General features: G+C 42.2%; 1 protein-coding gene across 3 annotated transcripts in view; it reads left to right on the forward strand.

Annotated features, from left to right (window-relative positions):
- The window catches only part of ITPK1 (inositol-tetrakisphosphate 1-kinase), a 141,045-nt gene that overhangs the window by 110,931 nt on the left and 6,623 nt on the right, over window positions 1-23,491 (forward strand). For all 3 annotated transcript variants that reach the window (XM_071426578.1, XM_071426577.1, XM_071426579.1), the window contains exons 6-10: window positions 9,180-9,278; window positions 11,169-11,209; window positions 14,670-14,835; window positions 16,406-16,473; window positions 17,968-18,130. In XM_071426578.1, coding sequence (XP_071282679.1) covers window positions 9,180-9,278; window positions 11,169-11,209; window positions 14,670-14,835; window positions 16,406-16,473; window positions 17,968-18,130 — 537 coding nt within the window. The remainder of the gene's footprint in view (window positions 1-9,179; window positions 9,279-11,168; window positions 11,210-14,669; window positions 14,836-16,405; window positions 16,474-17,967; window positions 18,131-23,491) is intronic.

The following is a 23,491-nucleotide window of genomic DNA, read 5'->3' on the forward strand; positions in this document are numbered from 1 at the left end:
TGGAACAGGAACCAAAGTTCCTGTTCCTGTCTGGCTCAAGCTGGGGCACAGGTGCTGCAGGACTATGGGGGCTTGAACCAAGCATTGAATGATACTGTCAGAGCCTCTTCCAGTGTGTCCCTGGGATACCTGTACCTTGGAGGGAATTTTGTCATCATTTTGCACTCCTTGTGGGCTGCTGCTTTGCCTCTGACACAGCGTGTGTAGATTGGAAGTGGTGTTTCCTGAGAGCCTGGGACATGCATTGTGTACTATCTCCCAGGATATATCTTCCAAAAGCTCATTAAACTGATCTGGTTAAGGGCCATCAACCCTCTTAGATTAGAGATATAAAGAGCTTCAGTGGACTTTGCTCATCTGGGTACTCTAGTATCTTCAAATGAACTTCGTCACAGACAAGAAAAAGCTGCCTACGTCATGTCTGCCATCATGGCCCCTGCCATGAATGCATTTTCTATTTTATTAGACAATGTACTTTGTATAATATAAGGAAAGATTGGTTCTTCAACTGAGAGGAACTAACTGGTTAAAGTGAGTAGAGTTACATACAAATAAATTTAGTAAGGAGTTCAGCATTGGGTCTTCACAGCTTACCTTAGATTCCTGGGAATGATGAGCATCTGATCAGCATTATATGGAGCAAACTGGTGCTCTCTCTGCCATCAATTTCTCATGTGAATCAGGTGTGTACAAGGTGTGTACAGGGAAGTGCACACCACTGTCTATTCCTATCCACCATCTAGGCCAGGGGGATGCAAACCAACATCCCAACAGCTCCTGTCCTGGAGCTGTGTAGTTTGCAAGTAGAAATTCAGCTTGGAAATTTTTTTGTTCTAGTCTAAGAAATGTCTTATCTCAATATTTGGGAGAGGAAGCATAAAAATGCTGCATTTGGCCATTATATACCTTCTGTATTTCATGGGAAAAGGTTGTATTTGGACACTGGTGGTTGGTTCTGAGATGCCTTTATCCTTCTACACAGTAGGGTTGTCTGTGTTGGTAAGAATACTAAAATTGGCCACTTGAAAATGGTAATGCTAAGTATAATTCCTGTATTCAAAATACACAGGTAAGCATATGAAACAGCAGATACACATTATTGTTTAGAGACAGTTGAGGTGGTTTTAATCAGGGTTCAGGTATTCACACAGATCTGACATTTGCATTTTAATGTAGAGCAGAGTGTATTTTGCGTAGTCTGTCTTCTTGAAATGCCTTTGGGGTTTTGCAGATACCAATACATTCAATGCCAGTGTTGTGAGCAGAACATTATTGGGGTAAAAATGCAGAAAAGACTTCTTTGCATTTGCCAAATAATCCCTTTCATTTGTTTCCTTGATGAGGAAAATTGTTTTCATTATTTCTGTAACATTGGAAACACTCCTGCCTGTGAAATGAGTCCCCAAGTTTTGGTACAGGTTCAATCTTATAAGGAATAAATGTTACTGTTTCAACAAAAACTGTTCTAGCAGGTTTTTTCCACTCTTCTTCATTACTTATAAGAGAGTTTTGTCTAATACTCTTATCTACAAAGAGCCTAAGAAGCACCAGAAGGTTTATGTCCTTCTCCTGGACAGCTAGTTCATTTGCTTCCTTTTTCTGTGGTGAGGTGTGCTTGGTTTTTTAAATTCAACTGCATTGGCAGGGTGGTGGATAACCCCTTTTTCCTGCTGAAAAATGAGACTATTTGATGATGAACACCCATCTCCCAGCCTTTACTCCTGAATGAGAATCATTTTTCACCACTTAAATTGTTACATGGTTGTGAGCACACTATCAGGCTGAGTCAGTGACTGTGTTTCACCACAGGTCTGTTTTAACTGAAGGCACATCTGTAGCTGTGCTCCTCTACTGTTGGGTGCCTGAGAGGCTCCATCAGCACAAGTGAGCAGAATGCTTGTCTGCAAAACCTGCCTTTTTCAGCCTGAGCACCCACAGGATGACGTGAATTCCTTCCTTGGGAATCAGAAGGATTCTGCTCATTAAGGAAAGTGGGCATAAGATGAAAGTCTAGAGCTAAAAAGTAAAGGAGGATCTGATACAGACCAGAGCTTTGTGAAATGGATGCCTCTGAGGAAGAGTTCATCTGGGAGAAAAAAGTCCATCAGGCTGGCCTTACTATGACCTTTGCCTTTATTTCTTCTTTATGGTTTATACTTTCTCTTTAGTCTATGCTGATTTCATCATGTTCAAAACCCATAATTAGCACTCCTAAATTGCATGGAAATGACAAGTTATTGTGAATTTTTTTGAATAGTTTCATATTTATATTCAGTTCTGAGATTTCCTCACTAGCTGCCCAGATGCTTCAAAATCACTACTTTTTTAAAACCCAAGACTCTTGCTCTGCAGATGTTCATTAACACAGATACTCGGTGTGCAGTTCCTGTATGTCAAGCTAGGTTAAGCTTGAAATTGTGCCCTCAAAGCTGAGTCTGCTCTGCCCTCTTGTGTCTTTGAAATGTGTTGCCAAATGCTCCCCAGATACAGCTACTTTATCCTTAAAACTGGAATTTTCCCCTCGGAGACTTAGAGAGTGAGATGCAAGCACATGGATATTCATACATGCGTTGGTTTTTTCAGTGATGAGTATAGATCAACATATGTTTGAACTAAATCTGTTCTGGCAATATTCCTCATGCACATGCAGTTCTGAGGGGAAGGGAAAACAGCTTGAGAGTATCTTTAATACAGCACAAAAGTGCTGAAATAAACCTGTGAAAGTTGTGGGGTTTATGAATAAAGCTTTTAGGTTTATGAAGCTTCAACTGAAAAATTATCTGCTAGAGGGAGGAGTGAAGAAGGGGCTCTTCCAGTTCACAGGGGCTGGGCTGCTGTGAACTTGGGGTTGGCTTTGCTTGACTGACTCCTTGATGAAGCAACTTTTGACCTTAGCAGAAGTTACAGTCCAAAGCTATAAGTGTACAGTCAATAAAGGGATTCAAAGGGCAAAACACTCTGTCATGTAGTGGTTTACAATACCTTTGAGATAAGATTCAGTTGCATGCTTAAAAAAACCTTGCCAGCTTCTCTGTGTGGTTGGGTTTTTTGGATGAAAATGAACTCAGCAGGCAGGGGTGAGCTGGAAATTCAGATTTCCTCCCCTTATTGTATTAGGAGGAAAAGACATTGCCCTGGCTGTGTATCCTCTCTATTCCCACAGGAGCAGAGTGCCACAAGCTGATGGAAGCTACAGGGAAGCACAGTTTACTGAAAATATATTTATTTTTAAAGAGTCTTAAATGTTTTCAAATCCCAGTGCAAACTATTCTATTAAAGAGTGGCTTTTTTCAACAAAGTAGGAAGTTTAGAGTTTGTTCCCATCTGCTGTAAATCTTTCTGATGGTTTAAGACTTAACTTTTGCTCCATGAGTGTTAGATGATGAGCCAGTCCTGATTTTGACATGGATGGTTTTGTGCTTTTCTTAAGGGTGTTAAGCACTTTTCAAAGCAGCTTTGTCATTTTTCTGCATACTGCATTGTGTGATGGGGAGGTCGTGTACCCAGTCTTTTCAGGGATAAGAGTGACAACCTTTCCAGGCACAGAGAGCAACTCAGGCACAAGCTGTGCTCCTTTTGGACTTGGAAAGCAGAATTAAGGGATCTAGGTGTGCCAAGTCTGTTACACACCTGGGGGACTCCAGGCCTCCTCTTGTGCTCCTTTGACAAACTGCATCTTCCTTCCACCTGTTTCATAAATTCACTGTACCAGCTTCTTTTACCTTTCCCTGTCCTCAGCACACCCCTCATTTGGTGTGTCTTTTACCTTCTGTGTGTGAACAAGGAAGGCACTGCTAATAATGAGTATTGAGCCTGGGCAAAAGATATGATATTCATCAGTAAACACCTTCTGGTTTATGTTTTTCCAGTAACACTCTCAGGATTTTGGTTGATGATGCTCAGATGATGCTTCTTCAGCTGCTGTTTGTCCAGTAGCATCAAAAAGTCTTTTTCCTGGAACTCCTTTAACTAGCTCCATAAAGCCCTGCCTGGCCAAGGGGAGGTGAAGCCTTCTCCCCACTTCATAAATGGAAGTTCAGAGTTCAGCTGTGTTTGTGACTGCATTGTGGTTTTGTGGAAAGAGGTTGGTGGTGCTGAGAATAAATACTCTTTTTTTCAGCCTGTGTGCTGCACTTCCTAATCCCTAGGCTAGGTGGTGAAGGAAGGTGAATTATGAGGTAGGGAAACATGTTTAGACAGTAAATCTGAAACTTAATAGGCAGTGGCTTTCCCATTGTATTTCTTTTCTAGAGAGGTTTTGAGCTATTCTCACAGATGACCATAAATTCCCTTTAAACTCTTTTTCTGAATACAAGGAAATACAGTTTGTTGATCTATGAATGCAGGGCATTGGATTTGTCTGTAATCTATTATTTGTTTTCTTACCTGTCCAAAATCATAAGGACCAACGAAATCTGAATAGATTAATCTTCTCTTATGATTTATTTTTTCCCTACAGTTATCCACAGTTGTCCACTGTGTTGGTACTTCTCAAACTTTTGTAGTACAAGGTATTTACCCTTATCAGAATCATCCCAGGAGACTGTCTTGTACAGTCCTGTCCCAATGCTTTCAATTTATTTTTAAGACTTGGTTCAACTGGGAACAGCCATGTATTACTCTTATTTTTCCTCTATCGATTTTGCCTGGCTACTGAATGGGAGTGTGTGTTGAGTGTTTGGCCCCTTGTGCCTTCTCCTGGGGGTTTGGGTATCCTGTGACTGTTTGGCAGGCTGTCTGCAGGCCACCAGGGTGCCCTGAGTAGAGAAGCATTACTCAGCATCTCTAACTAAAGCAAGTCCTGAGCACAAAGAATTCCACCAATTCTCACTGTCAGAAAACGCTTTTCCCCGGCCAGTTTTCAGTCTGCATCTTCCCCATCTTCACATCCCATTGCTCCTGTCACTATTGTTGAACTTCATCTGCAGTAATCCCCTCCTGGCACTGACACCCTGGTTTGGGTGCTCTTTCACCTCTCTGTTGTTGGGTAGCTGTGTTACTCATCCTGTAAACTGGCCATCAGCCGTCAAGCTCTTATAACAATGTTGTTGCTCTGTGGGAATAGAACAGCACTCAGACAAAGCTCCCCCCACAGCAGAGTGTGCCAGGGCTGAGTGCCCTGGTGCTGAGATTGCTGCCTGTCACCTGTGACCTGTCCTCAGGTGTCCCACTGCAAATGCTCCCCCTGTGCTGGCCATGAATGTGATCCCTCCAGCCATGAGCTCTGTTCAGAGGTGATGGAGGGATAAAGTGTAGGAGGCACTGAAAGAACAGAAATAATGGTTGGAAAATGAACAGCCTAGATGAGAGATGGGGAATGAGAAACAATACAGAAAGTAAGAATGAGGGGATAGAGAGAGAGAGAACTCCCTCTGAGATCAAACAATCTTGAAGAAAAGGGAGAATATCTAAAGGCAAATATGGAAAACAGATACCACAAAGTTTGTGCTAAAGCATGCAATAAAAATGAGGACAAAGATGGGGGAGGAACAGAGTGACAGGATTTTGACTTTTAAATTTAACTATAATATGTTGTTTTTAACAACAAAAGTGCTACAGATACTTTTGGTACTTGTCTGAAGTGAAAGCTGAACATTCTGATCTGAAGAATCTTTCCTTGTTGCTGTTACGCTGGCACTTCTGGACCTGACAAGGTTCACCTGGAGTGGTGGCCATATTTCAAAGGCAGAACTCTCAGAGACAACCGGGTGCTTAGCAAATAAAGAAATGCCATTCTCTAAATGTGCACTATAGCAATCTTAGAATCTTAATTCTAGAATCTTAATTCACAGCAGTCTGTAGACTTACAGACAGACTCCTCCTGCTGATACCTTTGGTCCAGCACAGGCTGCATGAAGGAAGATAGGGTTAATAATTGTGGTCACCTGCTTATTGTGTGATGCAGTGTATGCGCCCAAAGGGAGGGAGGAAGTGCCTGATTTTTAGTTTCAGATCCAAAGTGAAAAGATCAGAAACTGCATACGTAGTAATCTCTTGGAATTTAAGGTCACTTGTGCATAGCCAAGGGTGGAAGATGAGACGGAGTTTTTTCCAAACTTGATGCTTTAGAGGAACACTCTTCGACTCAGCAGCACAGCACAGAGCCAAGTACTGATGGTAGAAAAGCAAGAGCATCAGCTCTGTGCACAGGTTCTGGGTTGCATCAGGTCTGTGTCCTGACAGAGTCACTTCTGCTAGGGGTGTATGGCCAGTGCAGCTGCACAGGAGGGGTGACATGGCTGTGGCCTCATGCTGTAGTTCTCAGACTGCTTTTATTAAAGTGCTTTGTTCACACTGGGCTCTCAGGTGCAAAAGAGAATAGTGCTTGGTTTTAGACTGGAGGGTTAGGCTGGAACATCAATACAAAGGGGCAGCAGTGGAGCCAGAATCATGACCCCTTCTCATCTCTCGACTGTTACGTTTACTTGTTTGTGTGTATTTACTGTTGTTCTTTTTGGCATCGGTTTCCTGTGGTGTCCTGTCACTGCTGGTTTGCAAAGAAGTGGTGACAGTGCCAAGGGTCCAGCACCTGACCACAGCTCAGTAAGCCCACACTAAAGCAGCTTACACAGCAGGAGGGGAGGGAAGGTTCAGTGTACCACCGGGGGTCATTTGCACTATGTGGGTCCATGGTGTAGTTCCGAGCCAGTGTAAATCAGTATTGAATTGCCAATGTAAATCAGTATTGAGTTGACTCTCAGGCATTGAGTGAGGTCTGTCCTGGACCTCAGTGCAGAGAAGGTGTGCAGAGACTGCTGTCACTCTGATAGCAGGAGCTGGGTGATGAGAGAAAGCTTTAGCATGTGCTTGCCACCCTGGGAAGAAGGAGAGGATAATTGCTGGAGAACTTTTTATTTTAACCTGTTGCTATCTTTAGAATTTCAATGTGTGCAGTTAAACTCAGAGCAGCAGTTTTCTAGCTGTAGGCTCTACTGAAATCTTGTGTTGTGTGAGGATTTATTTGTCCTCAGGTCTGGCTGTGAATTAATGGTCTGTTTTAGAGGTTTCAGTGGGCTAGAATTGCCTTCCTGACAGAGAAAATGCCAGTGCTATGCAAACTCAGCAGGAGCACTTTGAGATGCTAAGAGTCTCCTTTGCTACTTTTTGTTGATCCAGGTGGTCCTTTCTAAGTACAAGTCAAAGAAATTCCTGTTTGTCCCTTCCTTCATCTCCCCGTGCAAGTGTCATGTAGTCAGCAGGAGCACTGAATCCTCCCTGTCTCCCTTTCCTGTTTGCATGAGAGAGAAACAGAGGGAAGCGAGATGGAACCATACATTGCTCTGCATCTGCACTCTGAAGGCAAAGTTATTTGTGAGCCTTAAGCATGTGGGTGGGAGAGCTGCCAAGCCAAAGTTGTTCCCAAGTATCTGTAAACTAAATCTTATTCCCTAAATTCATCCAACTAAGGAACTTTTACTCTGGCAAAGGCTTGTAAATATTACAGTACCTGTCACTTTTGGATGCTGCTTTCTGTTTTCATAGCAGCAAATTGAAAGCTTTGAAATCTGGGATGTTTCGTTTACTTTTGTAGAGGTTGACCTCAAAGCATCAATCTTTCTGCTCCTTTTAGAATCTATGAAAATAGCCTTTTCTCAGAAAACTTCTTGTAGTGACAGCACTGCTAATGAACAGAGTTCTCAGATATTCCAAAAGTTTGGGGATGTATTGAGAGATGTGTACCAAAATATAGAGAGTCTTGCATCTCTGTTACTTTCAGTGATTCAGTTTTCTTTACATATATACTTACAATTAAGTGAAAAGTATTAATCTAAACAATGTTTATAAAGTGATTTCTGAATGCATGTCTGTCTCAGAGTTATGTTCAGCTTTGCTGGGCTTTTAGTTCACATGTACTTTTCAGTTTCTTCGCCATCTGCACACCATGGCCTCCACTTGTTTCAATTCAGCCAGGCTTTGCTTATTTTCAAGATAAGTTGCTGGTTTATATAAACCTGTGACTTGAGTTTGCCAGAGGCAGTTGCTCCCACCATTTGTGCTTGTCTCCAGTCGCTTTTTGGAGAAAGGTGTCATCCTTTTTCTCTTGAAATAAGTCTGAAAAGCGAAGAAGTCTTGGCAGACCCGTTCTGAATTGTGTTCAAGCTATAACTCATTTGTGGCTCCGAAGTTAACCTGGCAACAGATCAAACTCCATTAAAGTAGTACTGTTTTAAGACTGTGCTCACTGAGGAGGTAATTTAAATAGTCATTCATACTTGTGTGATGTCCTTGATTTGACTTAGTCAATGTTGTCAACGTGCACACAGCTTGTCTGAAAACCTGGGCCCCTGCTGACCTGTCTCAAAGCTATGGCTGAAGCCAAGGTTCTCTCTACGCTTCAGATTGCAACCCAGCCCTCTTAAGTGATTTATGTGCAAGTCCTATGAGTCCTACAGTGGTTTCTGCCTTTCCTGCTGCATTCCCAGGGGAATCTCAGTTCTCCTGCAGTGAATAAGAAGTGCATCCTAGAGCAAGTCAACTTACCAAGTCACCAAGAGGGCTGGTTTTTGACTCCAGCCTTCACACAACCCCATGTGAACAAGCACAACATCGGCAGAAACACTCTGGTTTTAAATTTTACCATGGTTCCCATGATTCTTCTCTTTACTCAGAACTTGCTGAGCAGTTTTAACATGGTGGTGTCTCAGCAGTGCTCTGGTTGGCTTTGCCAGACCAAATGAACACTGCTTTCATGACAGAGCTGTCCCAGAGAACAGCAGAATGTTCTGGCACCTTGCCTGAAGTAAATACACACTGGAATCTGCCACCTGAGGAACCCTACAGGCCATATGGCTTTGTGAGACTGCCTATTCTAGTCATATTTGCAGACCATTCTGTTTCTTGTAAAATGCTTTAGAAAATTATGCTTGAAGGCATAAAAAGATCCCAGTTGCTTTTCACCACACTGGCTAAGTCATGTGCAGTGTGTTCCTAACCAGGTGATCATTTTTGCTGCCTGTGAAAATACTGGCTTTATATTGCCATTTAGATTGCATGAAAATTGAGCCTTTCATCTTCTGAAATGTTTCCAGAAACCAAAATTCAGGCCTGGCTTACAGTCCTTTTGGGTGCTTTAATATAAGCTGTCTATTAAGAGGCAGTTAGTAAGGAGAGAGCTGGTAATGATGCAGCTGAGGAGCTAAACTCCATATCTTCATTTGAGTCTTTTTATTTTCTTGCAGATGAGAGGATCTGTTCACCACCCTTTATGGAGCTGACAAGTGCCTGTGGAGAAGATACCTTGAAGCTTATAGAGAAGAATGGACTGGCATTCCCATTCAGTATGTACATGAGCTTTTCTTTGGTGCTTCTAGTAGGTTCCAAATACTGCACATGCACCCCCTCAAAACATAGCCAACATTGTAGGAGCGTGAGTTTCATTGCCAGAAGTGTCAAGATATTAAAACTTTCCTGAAACAAATGCTCTGAGGCAGTCTGCTTGGAATGTGGAACAAACCCTCTCCCTATCAGCTTTTACTTTGCCTTTTGTTGATGTTCCTTACTTTCAGCACCTCGCTACAGTAAACATGCATTCCTGGGAAATGCTAATAGTTCTAACAAAGTTAGCCTCTTGCCCTGAACTTGTGCAAGATGTTTCTCCTGCCAGCTGCATTCATTATTTTTCTTCAGAAAATCACTGCCTTGCTGATTATCCTCTTTTTTCACCCACCTCTCCCTTTCCCTGGTCCAGGGTACAAATATAATCTTAGAGGGTAAAAGAAAGAGGGTTCACACAGATAACAGACTCCAAGGGCCCACAGCTCAAACAGCTGCTATGAACTGTTTGTGCTTTGTAGCAAGTTTCATTGCAGGGCTTGTACTTTAATTGGTTCCTTTATTTGATTCCTTGCCGTAAAAAGTGAGCAGGACTGTTAGTTGGTCTTTGTTCCCTTGCTGCTTGCCTCATTTGTAAGGTTCAGAGGTAAAGTTGTGTGGAAAAATCATGTTTTGCCCTCCCTGCCATCGCTCTCCCAAATGAGGCAGGTCTCCTGAAGACAGGTTGTGAAGCAGTACTTGAAATCTCATGAATGGCTTTGCCCTCCTCTTCACATTGTGCTCTCCATACAGACTGCCTAGTCCTCAGTAGTCAGCAGCATATATTCGGGAGCTCTGAATCAAACCCTCTATATAATGATGAAATTACAAAATAGCACTGAAAATTAATATACCTTGATATCCTAGGAGTGTTTTTTCATTTTCCTGTCTCTATTTTTTTCTTAAAAAAGGTCCAGCTCTCCAGAGCACGTCTGTGAGACATCATAAACCATTTTGTAAAATTTCAAGTTACCAAGTTATTTTGGACTCTAGTGCAGGTTATCTCCCTTTCATAGCTTCCTGTCCTCTTGCCTGGAAATTTGATTCTTCCAACAACCTGAAAAAAAGTCTTGTCCTATCCACCCTCTCACTACTTGCAAGATTTCATCTCCTCTCCTTAACACATAAGTAGCATCAGCCCTAGTCACTGTGCAAGCCCTAGGGTCTTCAGCTCCTCTGTGGCCTCATAGTAGAAGCAGCTTTTTGTTACTTTCCTCTAATGGGTTTTACTCCTCCTCTTAATCAAGATGGAGGTGAGAATCAGGATATACAGAGCAGATAAATGTGAAAGAGAAAGAAAAACTGCCAGGCTTTCTGCCTTTTTCTGTCCTCCTCTATGGTTGCCTGTAAAAAATAAGTTGTATCTTTGTTTGGTTCAGCCTGTTACATTTCCTGCTCTTCCCTCCCAACAGGGAGGTAAGAAAATAAGTTGTTTTTGACTGTGTCCCAGTTCCTTTGTTTTAAGGAAAGTGGTGTTTTGTGGTACCTGTAAAGTAGCTCTGGCCTCAGAAAAAAAATTACATAGTTGTAAAAATGCTCTCTGAGTAGACCGGATGGCAATCCTAATACTGGTACTAACTTCTTAGCTGATGCTTTGCAACTCTGTCCAGTCCTAATAAAGATCTGTGTTTGCACCTTAGTTACAGGGAGGAATTGAGAGAGCAGAGCTTGGAGCAAGCCAAGTTTTGCAGTGATTGAGGAGACTGTTCAAGCAGAGACTGTCACTGGTGTCTGTTACAGTCAGTGCCTTGGTCTGGTGGACTCTGGTGTTTGCATGTGTGGGTGGAAACAGGATTATAAAGGGTTTGTGTGTTCTGTTTCAGTGGTGAATTGTCTTTTCTTTTTTATTTACCCAGTTTGTAAAACCAGAGTGGCCCATGGAACCAACTCTCATGAGGTGAGTTAAAAATTCTTGCAGTATTATTCACCTGCTTCCAGTCGTGTCCTGTCCCCCAGTCCCCCTGTGGTGGCTTGGCTGGTGATTTCCAATCCTGTAGTGGGTAGGAAGAGGGCTTTGCCCCAGCAACTTCCCTTCCCCACCTCTCCCTCATGTTAAATTGCAGCATTATTTTTTTAAAAATCTGAAATGAAGGTGAATATTACTTGAACCTCCTGTCATGCAAGCTATTTTTAGCAGTTTCCACCTTCTATCATATTGTTGCTTCTAGCAGTTTGTAGTCTCTAGTCAGCTGTATCCAAGAAATCTCCTTCAGTCACTCCTTTGGTAAGAAGTCACTAAATAAAGTTTCTGCCCCAGAAAGTTACTTTTCCAATATGTATGTGGTACAGATGAAAAGTGGGTTTGTGCTTCAGATGGAGCAGCTGGCTCCTTTCCCTGAGGGGGAAGGGAGTAACAAATAGAGATGGTTTCCAGGCAATGTTCACTTGTAATAACACAGTGGGATCTGTGGGGAGAACAGGACTGGTAGAACTTATCTGCCTTCCTGTAAGGCAATTACAGCTAAAATGGTTGTATATTCCTGGAATGAGTGCATTACCTATGAGATTAGCTTCCTCTAAATTTAAGTGAGTTGAGTACTGTTTTAATTCTTTTCCATTTGTGCTTCCTGCCTTCCTGCTTACTTCAGATCAGTTTTGAGAATCCAGCCCTTGCTGCTGGCTCTCCTAACTCCTGGCTTCCTTTGTTAACAACGTTGCCATCAGTCCAGGCTTCCCAGCTGCTCTTGAAATGTCTCTGAGAGCTGAAGACCCTCAAGTAAATTGTAAATCTAGATGAGCAGAATGGCTGTGGCTGAAATCTTGACTGACCAGCACTTCCTTTTAAAAATGCAGTGAGATTTTTCAGGCAGGCTTTACCTTGGCTTATTTCACAAGCCAAAAAACAGTCCTGTTAGTTTGTTGGAGCAGCTGCTGTAAATTTTTGCTGTCATTCCTGAGAACACTTGGGCACTGGATTGGTAATGAATTCAGGACTCCTCTTTTCTTGCGGATTTTTCTGTCAAGAGTTCATCTGCAACTGCAAACTGAAACGCATGAACCTCTCAGTACTTGTCCAGTTAGGCTTGGACTTTATTTCCTTGGTGAATCTTTCTTTGATCTTCTTTCATACAGTGCAGACACATCTAAGCCTCCTGCCAGAGCAAAAATTAGACTAAAATACACCCATGGTCTGCACTTTATCACAGGAACTTATGATGAGAGCTTAGGAGGACCCCTGGAAAACAGCCTGAAGTCTTGCATAGTACTTTACATAGTAGTAGCAGTAGTTATTTTTGGAGTTGCTGAGTTCTCAGGAGTGATCCAAAACTATATCTGTGATCAGAGAGGGACTGTTTTGAAATTGTTTATGGTCAATAATTACAAAGGAAGCATAGGGTAAATACCTGCTTACAGCACAATCTGTCTAAAAGATGGAGCATAGGTCTAGAAGCAAGAAGTTGTTTTCTGTTTCGTTAACGACTCCTTGTCTGGCTTTTGGTAAATCACTTCATTTTTTGTGGATATATTTCCAATGCAGAGCTGACACTGAAATTAGAGCACTGACCAGAAACCCTGCTTTTCTTCATAAGATGGCTGTTAAGAAAGTTCAAGTACTGGCTAACAGGGACAGCTGTTAGGTTCAGGCTTGAGTTTAAGTTTGGTGCATGAGTTTGGGTTTGGTGTCTGAGTTCACCAGGTGAGGCTGGCAGACCCCATTTTTCTCATGTGAGTACATGCTGTTGTTAAGCTGTACTGGGGTGGTGTCACCCTTTCTGTGGTGTTCCTAGCAGTGGCCTCAGCAGCTCAGCACTTGACCCCCAGTTTGCCAGCACCATTTATTAAACTGGAACAGAGATGATGGCTGGAAGTTGTGCTTTCTGGCTGCCAGCAGGTCAGAACATAAGTAACTTTTGGTAAAGCTGCCATGAGAGACCCATAGCCTGAAGAAATGTATCCAGAATTTCTTCTGAGCATTTGAGCAGACAAGAAGGAAAAGGCAGAGAATCACTATGTTTTGTGAGACTGAATTCCTTATGGACCTTGTCAGTAAAAATTCTTGGTGCAAATGGTTTGTTTTGCCTTCAAAAGAGCTCTGCATTTATAAAGAGAAACGCTGTTTGGAAATTATGAAATCAAGTATTGTACCCACATTACTGCCAGACACAGCAGGTCTGTGCTAGATGACAAAGAGCAAGTGCACCCTGCAAGCAAATTCGTGGAGCTCTATTCATGCATGTTAAAAGCCATGAGACGTGGCAGTGAACCGGCATAAGGCACCCCACGGGGTTTATATGGGTTATATGGGCTTGTGCTAGTCCACAGGGCTGCCAGCACAGAGCTGTGCAGAACAGAGGCCTCACATAGCTTCCAATAGTCATGGTCAGTGCTGTGCTGAGAAGATAAACTCTGGCTTTCCACACTTCCAAAATAGGCTGAACCTGTTCATCTTACGTTTATTTGTGGGAATGAATTACCTAATAGTGGAAGAGAACACTATAGAACAGCACAGTTCTTGCCAGTGTGATGTTGTAGACACTATAATGCCAACAGTCCACACAAGAGGAGGAAGACAACAATGTTTTTTGCCACCAGTAAGAGACAAATGAGGTGTGATGTTGTTGCTGTAAATCATCTTGATGGATGATTCTGTCTGTTAAAGAAATTTCTTGCACAGGTTGTTACCACTCACAAATTCACTCTGTGCTATGTAATAGAGACAGCAAGAGTATCGGCTGCAAGTAGGTATTGAATGCACACATTGACTTGAACATAGAAAATGTTAATCTACTGAGTTATTGTGCATGTGTGCAGTTATTTGATCATTCATAGGGCCCAATAAATGCCTTCCTTTTTGGCATATTTATTCCAGTGCCTTCAAGAGGATTATCTGTTTAGAGTAATGGGGTGAAACCAAGCAGGAAAATCGATAGGCCAGCATTTGTCAGCAGTAAGAACTACTGGAGTCTGAGAAATGTCCTCTGATGGTGTGGGTGAAGCCCTAGTGCTTAGTCTTATTGCAGCTGGGCTGAACCAAATCAGGGAATTAAAGCTGTTGGGAAGAATTCTTGTAGTTAGTGCACAGAGCTGTTCCTTCTGTTGTTCTCATGATACAGGCTTGTATTCAATACAAACTTTGTTGTCTGTGTTGGTCAGATGTTTTATCCTTTTGTTATACTTGCAGTTGCAGTAGCTTCCCAACTAAAGGCAGCAAATGAAATTGCAAAGTGCTGTGTAAATGTTGATTGAAAATGAAATCTTCACTGCCAGTAGTGTTTACAGAGTTGTGTGTCAGTTAAATGAAACACAATGAAATAGAACAAGATGCAGAAAAGGAAATGTTCCCCTTGGTGCTTGTCAGGTGTGGGTAAGCATGAAATTATTGCCAGCCTTTTGCACAATCGTGTGTGTGTTTCCAGATGGCGATCATCTTCAACCAGGAAGGCCTCAAAGCTGTTCGCCCCCCCTGTGTCATTCAGAGCTTCATCAACCACAATGCTGTGCTCTATAAAGTTTTTGTGGTCGGGGAATCTTACACCGTGGTGAAAAGACCATCTTTAAAGAACTTCTCTGCAGGCATCTCAGGTATGTTGTACTGATTGAAAAGAAAACGTCTGTTCTTGCAGCCTCAGTAGGAAACATCTCTGAAGAAAATATCTGAAAAAACTGCTGCAGTGAAGGCAGCTGGTTTGGACATGCCATGTTTCCTCTTCTGTATTATTTCAATAGAAAGGGAGATAACTCACCTGCTCTGGAATACGTACGAATGGCATTCATATAGTAAATATTTATGCAATGGTAACCTGAGTCTTACCTGTTAGACCCTGTTTTATGTCATGTGGAAAAGGGGAGAGGGAGAGAAGTTCTCTTCTTTCCCACTAAGTTCATGTGTCATTTGTTCCGGAACTTGTTTATAAATGTGCTTCGGAGAGAATTTCCTGGATTCCATCATTTCAGCACTTCCTCTCACTATTTTTACCTAGAATATGTGTGTGTTTTGAATTAAAGATCACTTGTGCTCTCCCCTAAATGAGCCTCTCTCTTCATGTGAGGCCCAGTGTTGAAAATCTTGGTGGGAAGTGTCCTTTGGTTTGTAGATATCAGCTGTGTTGGGGAGAAGGAGAAATGGACTTGTCAGTGAGGAGAATGATTCTTCTGTATGTCATTAGACAGCCACACTTGAAGGGTTTTCATTAAATATTACTTAGATTTCCCTTATGGAAAAAAGCTCCTTTCCAGAGGACTGCATTCTGTGCCCACCAAAAGCATAAAAAAATTAGCAGCACATAGATGGGAGCAAGCATGATCTGATAACAACTGGACAAATCCAGGAGGTGAGGATGGGATCAAACTAAAGGAGATGAATGAACAAATGCTAGTGTCTTGTTACTTTCCTTAGCGTTTTTGGCTAATCCTAGTATGTCCATGTATGCTCACCACTGCATTTCACACACAAACATTTATTTTGTTAGTATAGGTGTAGTAGGATGCTGGTGGAAGTTCTTACCTGTAGCTGTGTGTGCCTGTATTTACATTTAGGTCTGGTCTATGTCCTGATCAAATTAATTAGGCCAGAATCTGTATTCATATAAACTGTTAGGACAGTGGCTTCTGTCACCTCAGAGTGTCTTCTGCATTCCAGTGGTGCCTCCAAAAGAAGGACAGGTCCTGGCCACAAAATGTATTGCACTCTGCCGTGGTCACAGTGCCCTGCCCAGGTTCACAGGGCTCTCAGTGTAGCCTGGGTGCTACCGGCCTTCCCCCTGCAGTGATTGCAGCTTTTGTCACACACCTTCCCCTTGGAACTGTCACTTTGAGTATAGCACATTAGTAAAAATTATCTTCATTATCTGACTGAACTTAGTTAATTTGCTGTGGTGAAGGAAGGAAAACAGATTTCTGTTTACCCAGTGTGTGGTTCTATTTATCTGTTTTTTTATCAGATAATCCACAAGAACCGTGGGTTATCTGTCTGTGGGTCGCTGCCTGTGCAGGCAGCCAAGTGCCAGCAGGCAGGAGAGCCCTGTGGGTGGGGTGGATGGTTGAGACCAGGAGGAGATTCATGGGGCTGCACTGCCACCTGCTGTTCTTTGCACTATTCCTTTGGAAATTAAAATCTGGTATAAAGTTATTTACAACCTGTTTTTAATTGCAGACAGAGAATCAATATTTTTCAACAGCCACAATGTTTCCAAACCAGAGTCCTCATCTGTCTTAACAGCGGTAAGTACACTTGGTCTTCTTCCCTCTAGTGCAGCTGAAAACCTATCTAATCCTTTCTTATGGAAGTGTTAGTAGCTAGTGACTCTCTTTCACCAGCTGTCTGCTTCTGTGTTGCAGGCTGAGGTCTGTTTGGTACCACGAACCAGCATGACTGTGTCCCCCTCTGGTTTTCCTTACCGAGCTCTGGTGAGGAAGAGCTTGTAGCAGGGATGTTCTGCTTCCCAAACTACCCAGGGCTAATCTAGGCAAAGGGAAGAAGGAGATTCTGAATGTAAACACCTACCTTTTTACTGTCCAGAGAGATTAATAAGCATAAATCATTCTTCTAGGACTCAGTTCTGTGAGGAAAGACAAACAGTGAAAATTAAAGCATAGAAATTGTGTTGGCACAAGGCCACAGAGGGCCAGTACTTGTCTGCCATGTGAGAATGCCTGAGCTGTGACCATGGGACCATTTCTGGATGTCCTTCGAGACCAGCATTGCCAGCACACTGCACAGTTTCATGCTAGCGTTACCAGTCCTTTTAATAAGATTTGGACATATGAACCTTAACAAGTTCTTGGGCACTCAGCTACTGAAAAAGTCACTTTACAGCACTGGGTCCTTTGAATCTCTTGAGTCTTGGGATTCTTTTCTCTTTCACAAGTTCTGCTGGGGACTAGTTTTGTATTTGATTTTGAATTTTGTATGCAACACTGGTAGGCATGCTAAATATTAAAACTGTAGTTGTGCTAGTCATAAGTCTTTTTGTGGTTATGTTGAGGGAGAAGCCATTACTAAAAATTTGTTTTCAGACTTAGGGAGTGTGCTCCTGTGGTTTACATGCCATCTCACTCATACAAATATGTATTCCAGTCATGCTTCTGTAGGCATAACAGCATACTTCTGCTGTGTAACATGTTGTTTAAAAAGCAGAGTGCATCCTCCATTCATAAGTAACCTAAGTCACTCATTTTAATAAATACTTACAAAATAATTTGTACATAAAAACCCACATAAAGGATATGCTCTACCCTTAAGATATCAGCTGAGTTGTACTGTATGGGGGATTATTGTATGATTCAGATTAAACTAACAGCAGGAGTCTGTCCTGTCAGCCCTTTAACACAGACCTTCATCTACACTGAAATAATAATGATAGCCAGAACTTCTGCAGCACAGAGTTAAATATGCCACCTGTATATGTTTTTTAAGGTGTAGATCTAGTACTTATAATAATGAGTCTGATTCTCCATTCATCCCTACACTGCTTTGCTTCTATAGCTGCACCAGTATGAAGAGGAAGATCTAGAAGCTTTAGAGCAGACGAATTTTCAATTTAGAAAGGATTTTGAATTATGAAAGCAGTTTTTCTTTGGTATCTTTCTCGGTTTCATGCCACTGGTTCTCTGCAATTAGATTTGGTGGCTATGCACCTGGAAACTTCTGAAAATCAATTTTTCCATTAAAAAGGCTGTTTGAGTCCCTTAGTTATGTGTCTTTTTCCATTACAGCTGGATAAAATTGAAGGCGTATTTGAGCGGCCAAATGACGATGTCATCCGGGAAATCTCTAAAGCGCTGCGGCAAGCTCTGGGAGTTTCCCTCTTTGGAATTGATATCATCATTAACAACCAGACTGGGCAGCATGCAGTCATTGATATAAATGCATTCCCAGGTAAGAAAGGCCTTTCCACTCCTGCTTTGTGGAGCAAGTTTTACTGCTGTTGTCTCACATCATTGCTTCCCAGGCCGGGGGTGGGATGGCAGCTACCACGTAGTTCTGAGATCAAATACAGGGCAGTCTGGGAAGGGAAGAACCCTTATTTAGATATGGAATTTGCATCTGAAGTATCAGTTCTTAGGAAATATGGTCAAATTTTAGTGGCCAATTTTAGCCGTTGTGCCCTTCTGTGCAAAGGGAAACTCAAGAACTGAAGTGTGGGACTGTGTGCTGGGACCTACCCTTTCTTGGCCTAGCCCTCATTCTGAAATGAAAAGAATACTAAATTCTATTTTAGTAGAAACTTTGAAGATTACGTTTTCTTTTTTGAGACTCTGGGCCATTAAAAAAAATGAGGGGGTGGAAGAAACAAACTGTTCCCTTGAAAATTTCTTCCTGTGCAAATTGATTCCCCACAAAAAGACATTTGTGCACAAAAGAAATACCAGGAATCTGAAAATGATAAAATTGTAGGTGCACAGAAGTTGCTGTAGAGAGTTTGTGTCCTTGCAGGTTCTCATAAGCGTGTCCTGGAGTAAACGGATGGATTAGAGCATGTTGAAATAAGTAAATTTGTCCCCAACTTTTTTAGTGCAACATCTGTCTTGGAAACAACTAAACAAGCTCCTTGATCACCAGAATGGTTAAAAGGAGCTGTAAGTGTGAATAAGGGTGAGGCAGTAATGGTCTGTCACTCATGCTAAATTCAGCAGTCTAGCCCAGGAAAATAACCCTGCTGTTTTGTAGGGTGTTTTTCTTTCTGAGAATCTCCTCTCATTACCTGAATGGGGGTGTTTGTTTCATGAGACTTACACAGGCTGTTATGTAGTTTCTTTAACCCATCATTGAAGACTTAAAGTTTTCAATATGGCTGTGGTGTCTTTACATCTACAGGTCTTGTCCTGAGCTCCCAGTCTCTTCAGTTTTTCGGATCAGGTCCTCATTCCTACTGCCCTGTAGTGCCTTGTCTGTCTCTCTCCACAGTGACTGGCTTCCTCTTAAAACTCAGCTCTGCTATTCTCAGGTCACTTCCCAGCATGGTTCTACCACATGGTGTTATGCAATTTGCAGACCTATGAAAACACTCTTCTGCCCAGGGCAGTGAAACAACCTAAATTGGGTGTTAGATGGAACCATATCAGTTTTAATAATAGGATTATATTTCAGACATTGGGTCTTGAAGTCAGTGATAGAGGACATTCTTTTGCAATCCTGTATCCTGCATTTTGGTTTGGTGCTTCATGTTTTGGGTTTTGGGTGTTTTTTTTCAAGTAGTATTTTGGATTCAGTACTTTGCACAGACTGAAATTCTCCTTTTCTTGAAATGTTGAAAACTCCACACTGGGGAACAGCAGTGTGGCAAACATATATTTAGACAGAACCAATGACTTCTTGTTGTCTCTTATGTTTGCAGAACTGCTCTGCTCTACTTCTGCCCTAAGGCAGTAGTTTTCAAAATTCAGCCCAAGTCCTGCATTTCAGCCTGCACAGTAATTAGTCTTTGAAGGGACTTTGAATTAACAGTGGTTTAGTCCTTGCAGGAGACTTGAGAGCACAGGGAAGTAACGTATGCACTGATCTACATCATGTCTCACGAGGCAGTTTTTTTGGTGGTAACTACTGACTTTATCACTGTGGGATAGGCTGAAGACCAGCTGGAGAAAAACTAGAGGATAGCAGTAAGGCCCAAACATATAGAAGAGAAGGCAGGGGAGAGAAAAACTGGCTTCAAATTTGTAAAAGGTATCAGAACAGAGATGAGCCCTGTTCTCAAGGTCTGCTGAGGTCAGAGAAGAAGCAATGGGGTAAAATGCAACAGAAGCAAAGTCACATCTCAGCACAGATAACTCTCTGTTGCTCAAAAGCATGTTCAGCAGAGGTAGCTGCATTTCCCTCCAGGGGCCTGTGTGATTAAAGACTGAAGAGTTACAATGACTGACTTCATTGACTGAGCCAGCACTTTGCTAGTGAGAAGTTCAAACTCAGCCCACCTCAAAAGAGTCACCAGTGGGCTGCATCAGCAGTGGGATCTGCCTGTTCCTGGCTCAGTGCAGTCCCAAGAAGTGCCCTCCCTTGGTCTTCTTCCTCAAATCATCATGAGTTGCAGTAGAGCCAAACTGGAGCCAACCCTCCTGGCCATTATCTCTGCAGCACTGCTCTGAAAAGGGGAGGAGAAGAGATGCCCTTTAAAGAGTATTCACAGCCTCTTTCATGGAACTTGATCCATGGCTTGGGGCCAAAGCCTTGTCCAGCTGCCCAGAGGTTTGCTGCCTTTCTTGGGTGCTGTCTTCAGTGTTTACTGGGCTTGAAGCTTGTTTGAACCTGCCACTCCATGGCTGTCATCTGAGATGAGTTTAATGACAGAATTGAGAGCAGGTGTACCTGTAGGAGGATGTTGTCTGTTATCTGCTCCATTAGCACCAGCAACTCTTTAAAAAGATTTTAGAGATAAATGTCTGAAAGGCCTATTGTGTGTTTTGTTATGTGGGAAACTACTGGTACTATATTTAGCAGTGGTTACCAGCTGAGATATTGAGCTGTAGGCACAGTCACATAGCCTGTGGGAGTTATGTTTGTCTAACCTCAGATAAGTGAGAGAAAAGGTTCCATGTAGCCTGCTGTCCTGTGGTTGTGGCTGAGCTCACCCAGCCCCAGCAGCTGCAAGCTAGCACCATGCAGGTGAACTGCTGGCTCTGGTGAATCTGCATGGTAGCTGGGAGCATCAAATCTGAATGTGCATTTTGTGTGTGTAAAAACATTGCTGCAAACGCAGGATATAGGCTGTCCATTTCTCTCTGACCAAGGGAACATGCAGAAAAGCTAAGTGTGCCAGATCAGGGAGAGTCTGAAAAATCAGGCAGGTAGCATCTGTAATGCTGGCTTTAAAAATGCTCATAGACACTTCCTGCCTCCACCAAAGCTTGCAGAGGTGGGCACTTGTTTTCAGATGCATTGCTGGGTGGACATCTTTCCTATCTGTGCTCAGCCAGAGGACTCTGGAGACTGTTCTCAGTATAGCAAAATTCAGGCATCTTGCAGACAGGCATTTCCAAAATGGTTTCAAGTGGGCAGTGCTAGGATAGCACCTGCTGGAGCACGATTCATGCAAGTTATGCTTTAAGCATGCAAAAGTTATATCCTCCCACTGATTCCCTGTGTAACACGAATCCCAAATTCACTGCCAGTAGTTTCTGAAGGTGTAATTTAATCTGCACTTCTTGATTTTGTTATCATTGCAGCACGGTGGTGTCTCACAACTGACTAGTTTGAGAGCCCTAGGTGAACCAAGTGAGGCAATACCCACAGTTTGCAGCCTTCCCAGGTGTCCTGTGAACCACAAGTTGAGACAGCTAATTCTCTTCCTCCCTTCCTTGTATTTTCTTTTTTACAAGTTTGTAAAATTTCTTCTGAGTGACCAGGCAGAATTCCTTGGGCGCTTCTACGCAGTGTGCAGAGGGTTGGCACAGACAACTGTTACATACAGCTTCCTTTCACTAACATCTGCTGATTTCAGGACAGAATAACTGGCCATCTTATTCCTATTAAATATTTAAAGCAACTTCTTTGTGAGTTTGGCAGGTGCCCTCCTACAAGGCTAGTTTGTTTTCAATGAGCAGACACAGAACACTCTGGGGTACTATGGAACTCCTTGCTGAATATTAAAGCTGTTACTATGGAGATGGCTTATTCCTGGGGTGTTTGAAGCACTCTGAGTAGATTTGAAGGCTAATCCCATGGCTTTTACATAAGCAAGAAAGCGTAACAAGCACTTCTGTCCAAGGGGTGGAGATCCTGTTCTGACTCCCATGGCCAGCCCTAGGAGTCCTAGTTGACCCCTGCCAACCAGTGGATTATTGTGTGGGGCACTGGGAAACTTGGTGTTTTGAAATGAGAGATTTGTTTGGTGAATCCCTTCAAGGGCCTCTGAGAAAGGAGAACTGTGAGCTGTTGTCTCACATTGCTGATGTTATGTGTGACCTGTTAAGTATCTAGGAGAATTGGGACAAAGTGCAATAAAATCCAGAGGAGTGTAGCTGCCTAAATAAAAGTGAATTGTTGACCTATGGCTTATAAATACACCATAAAATCCCCACATTTATTATAGATGAAATTATAGTCTTCATGTTTTCCCGGAAGTTGGGTTTTTTATTGCCTAAGGAAGTTGGTCTTTACAGGACAATGGAAATTAAAATTGAATTAATTATGGATCTGAGGAATTCTTCTGCTCAGTGATAACATCACTAAAAGTGTTTTAAAGTATGCATTTACTTCATGGTCTCAGGTTCTGCTCATGTGCTGCTGTGTGAATGTGTACTATTCATATAGGTCTTTTAAACTTATTGCTTCAGTCTCCTGCATTAATACTAGGTCACTTCCAGAATACTTTTATAGACATTTTAAAACAACCAGCCTATCTCATTAAACAACACTGAATGTCATATATCACCTCTAAATACTAAGGCAAACTGACAACAATTTTAGGTAATGCAGTAACAATTAAGATCCATTTCAGGACATTGTACCCATATGTTGCATGTCTGGTTCAATTTTAAAATGAAATTCAATGATAAAACTGTGCCTGTAGCACAGTGTTTAGAATACACCCAGAAGCTCTGTATACCTGCCACCCTTTATGTCACCAAAAATGTCATGTCTACTGGTATTTGAGCAACTGTTTTAACCAGGAAACTTGTTTTTAAACTGCATTGTAAATTGTCTGGAATCACTTAACAGAACATGCAGAAAGGTGGTTTCAGTACTGAAACAAATGATTGATGTTTCCATCAAATACTGCATCATTGATGTACGTTTCCTGTCCCTCGGGTGTTTTCTCAGGCATAGCAGCAAACACATTTTAAGTGTCAAGTTTGGTTAGATTAGACAAGCATTGCTTCTTGCTCAGTGGGAAGCTGCCTTTTCTGTAGGGTATAAAGCCAGCCCTGCTGTCCTCTGAGGTTTCCCTAACTGAGGGTATTGCTGGGCAAATTCTGGAGAGGGTCCAGACCCTCAGCAAAGTTCTGCACTAGAGCTACTCGCCAGAGTAAACCTGGAAATGGTATGGAAAAGATCAACATTATACCAGAGTTTGTAACTTAGGGAAAAACCTGGACTCAGCAACAAATGATAGAATATACCTAAAATTATGTATATGTATATATACTTGGGAGGAAAAAGAAGCAGCAAATCTGAAAGGTAATTGTTTTTCTCATTGGAAAAATACTTTCATTTCAAGAGTCTCTGTTTTTCTTTATGCTGATCTCCTTCTGCTATCACTTACAATGTTGTCATGGAGAAAACCTTTTTTTTACAACCTTT

The sequence above is a fragment of the Agelaius tricolor genome, unplaced genomic scaffold (genome assembly GCF_023055355.1).
Source record: "Agelaius tricolor isolate 1412-34295 unplaced genomic scaffold, bAgeTri1.0.p SCAF_5, whole genome shotgun sequence".
Taxonomy (NCBI): domain Eukaryota; kingdom Metazoa; phylum Chordata; class Aves; order Passeriformes; family Icteridae; genus Agelaius; species Agelaius tricolor.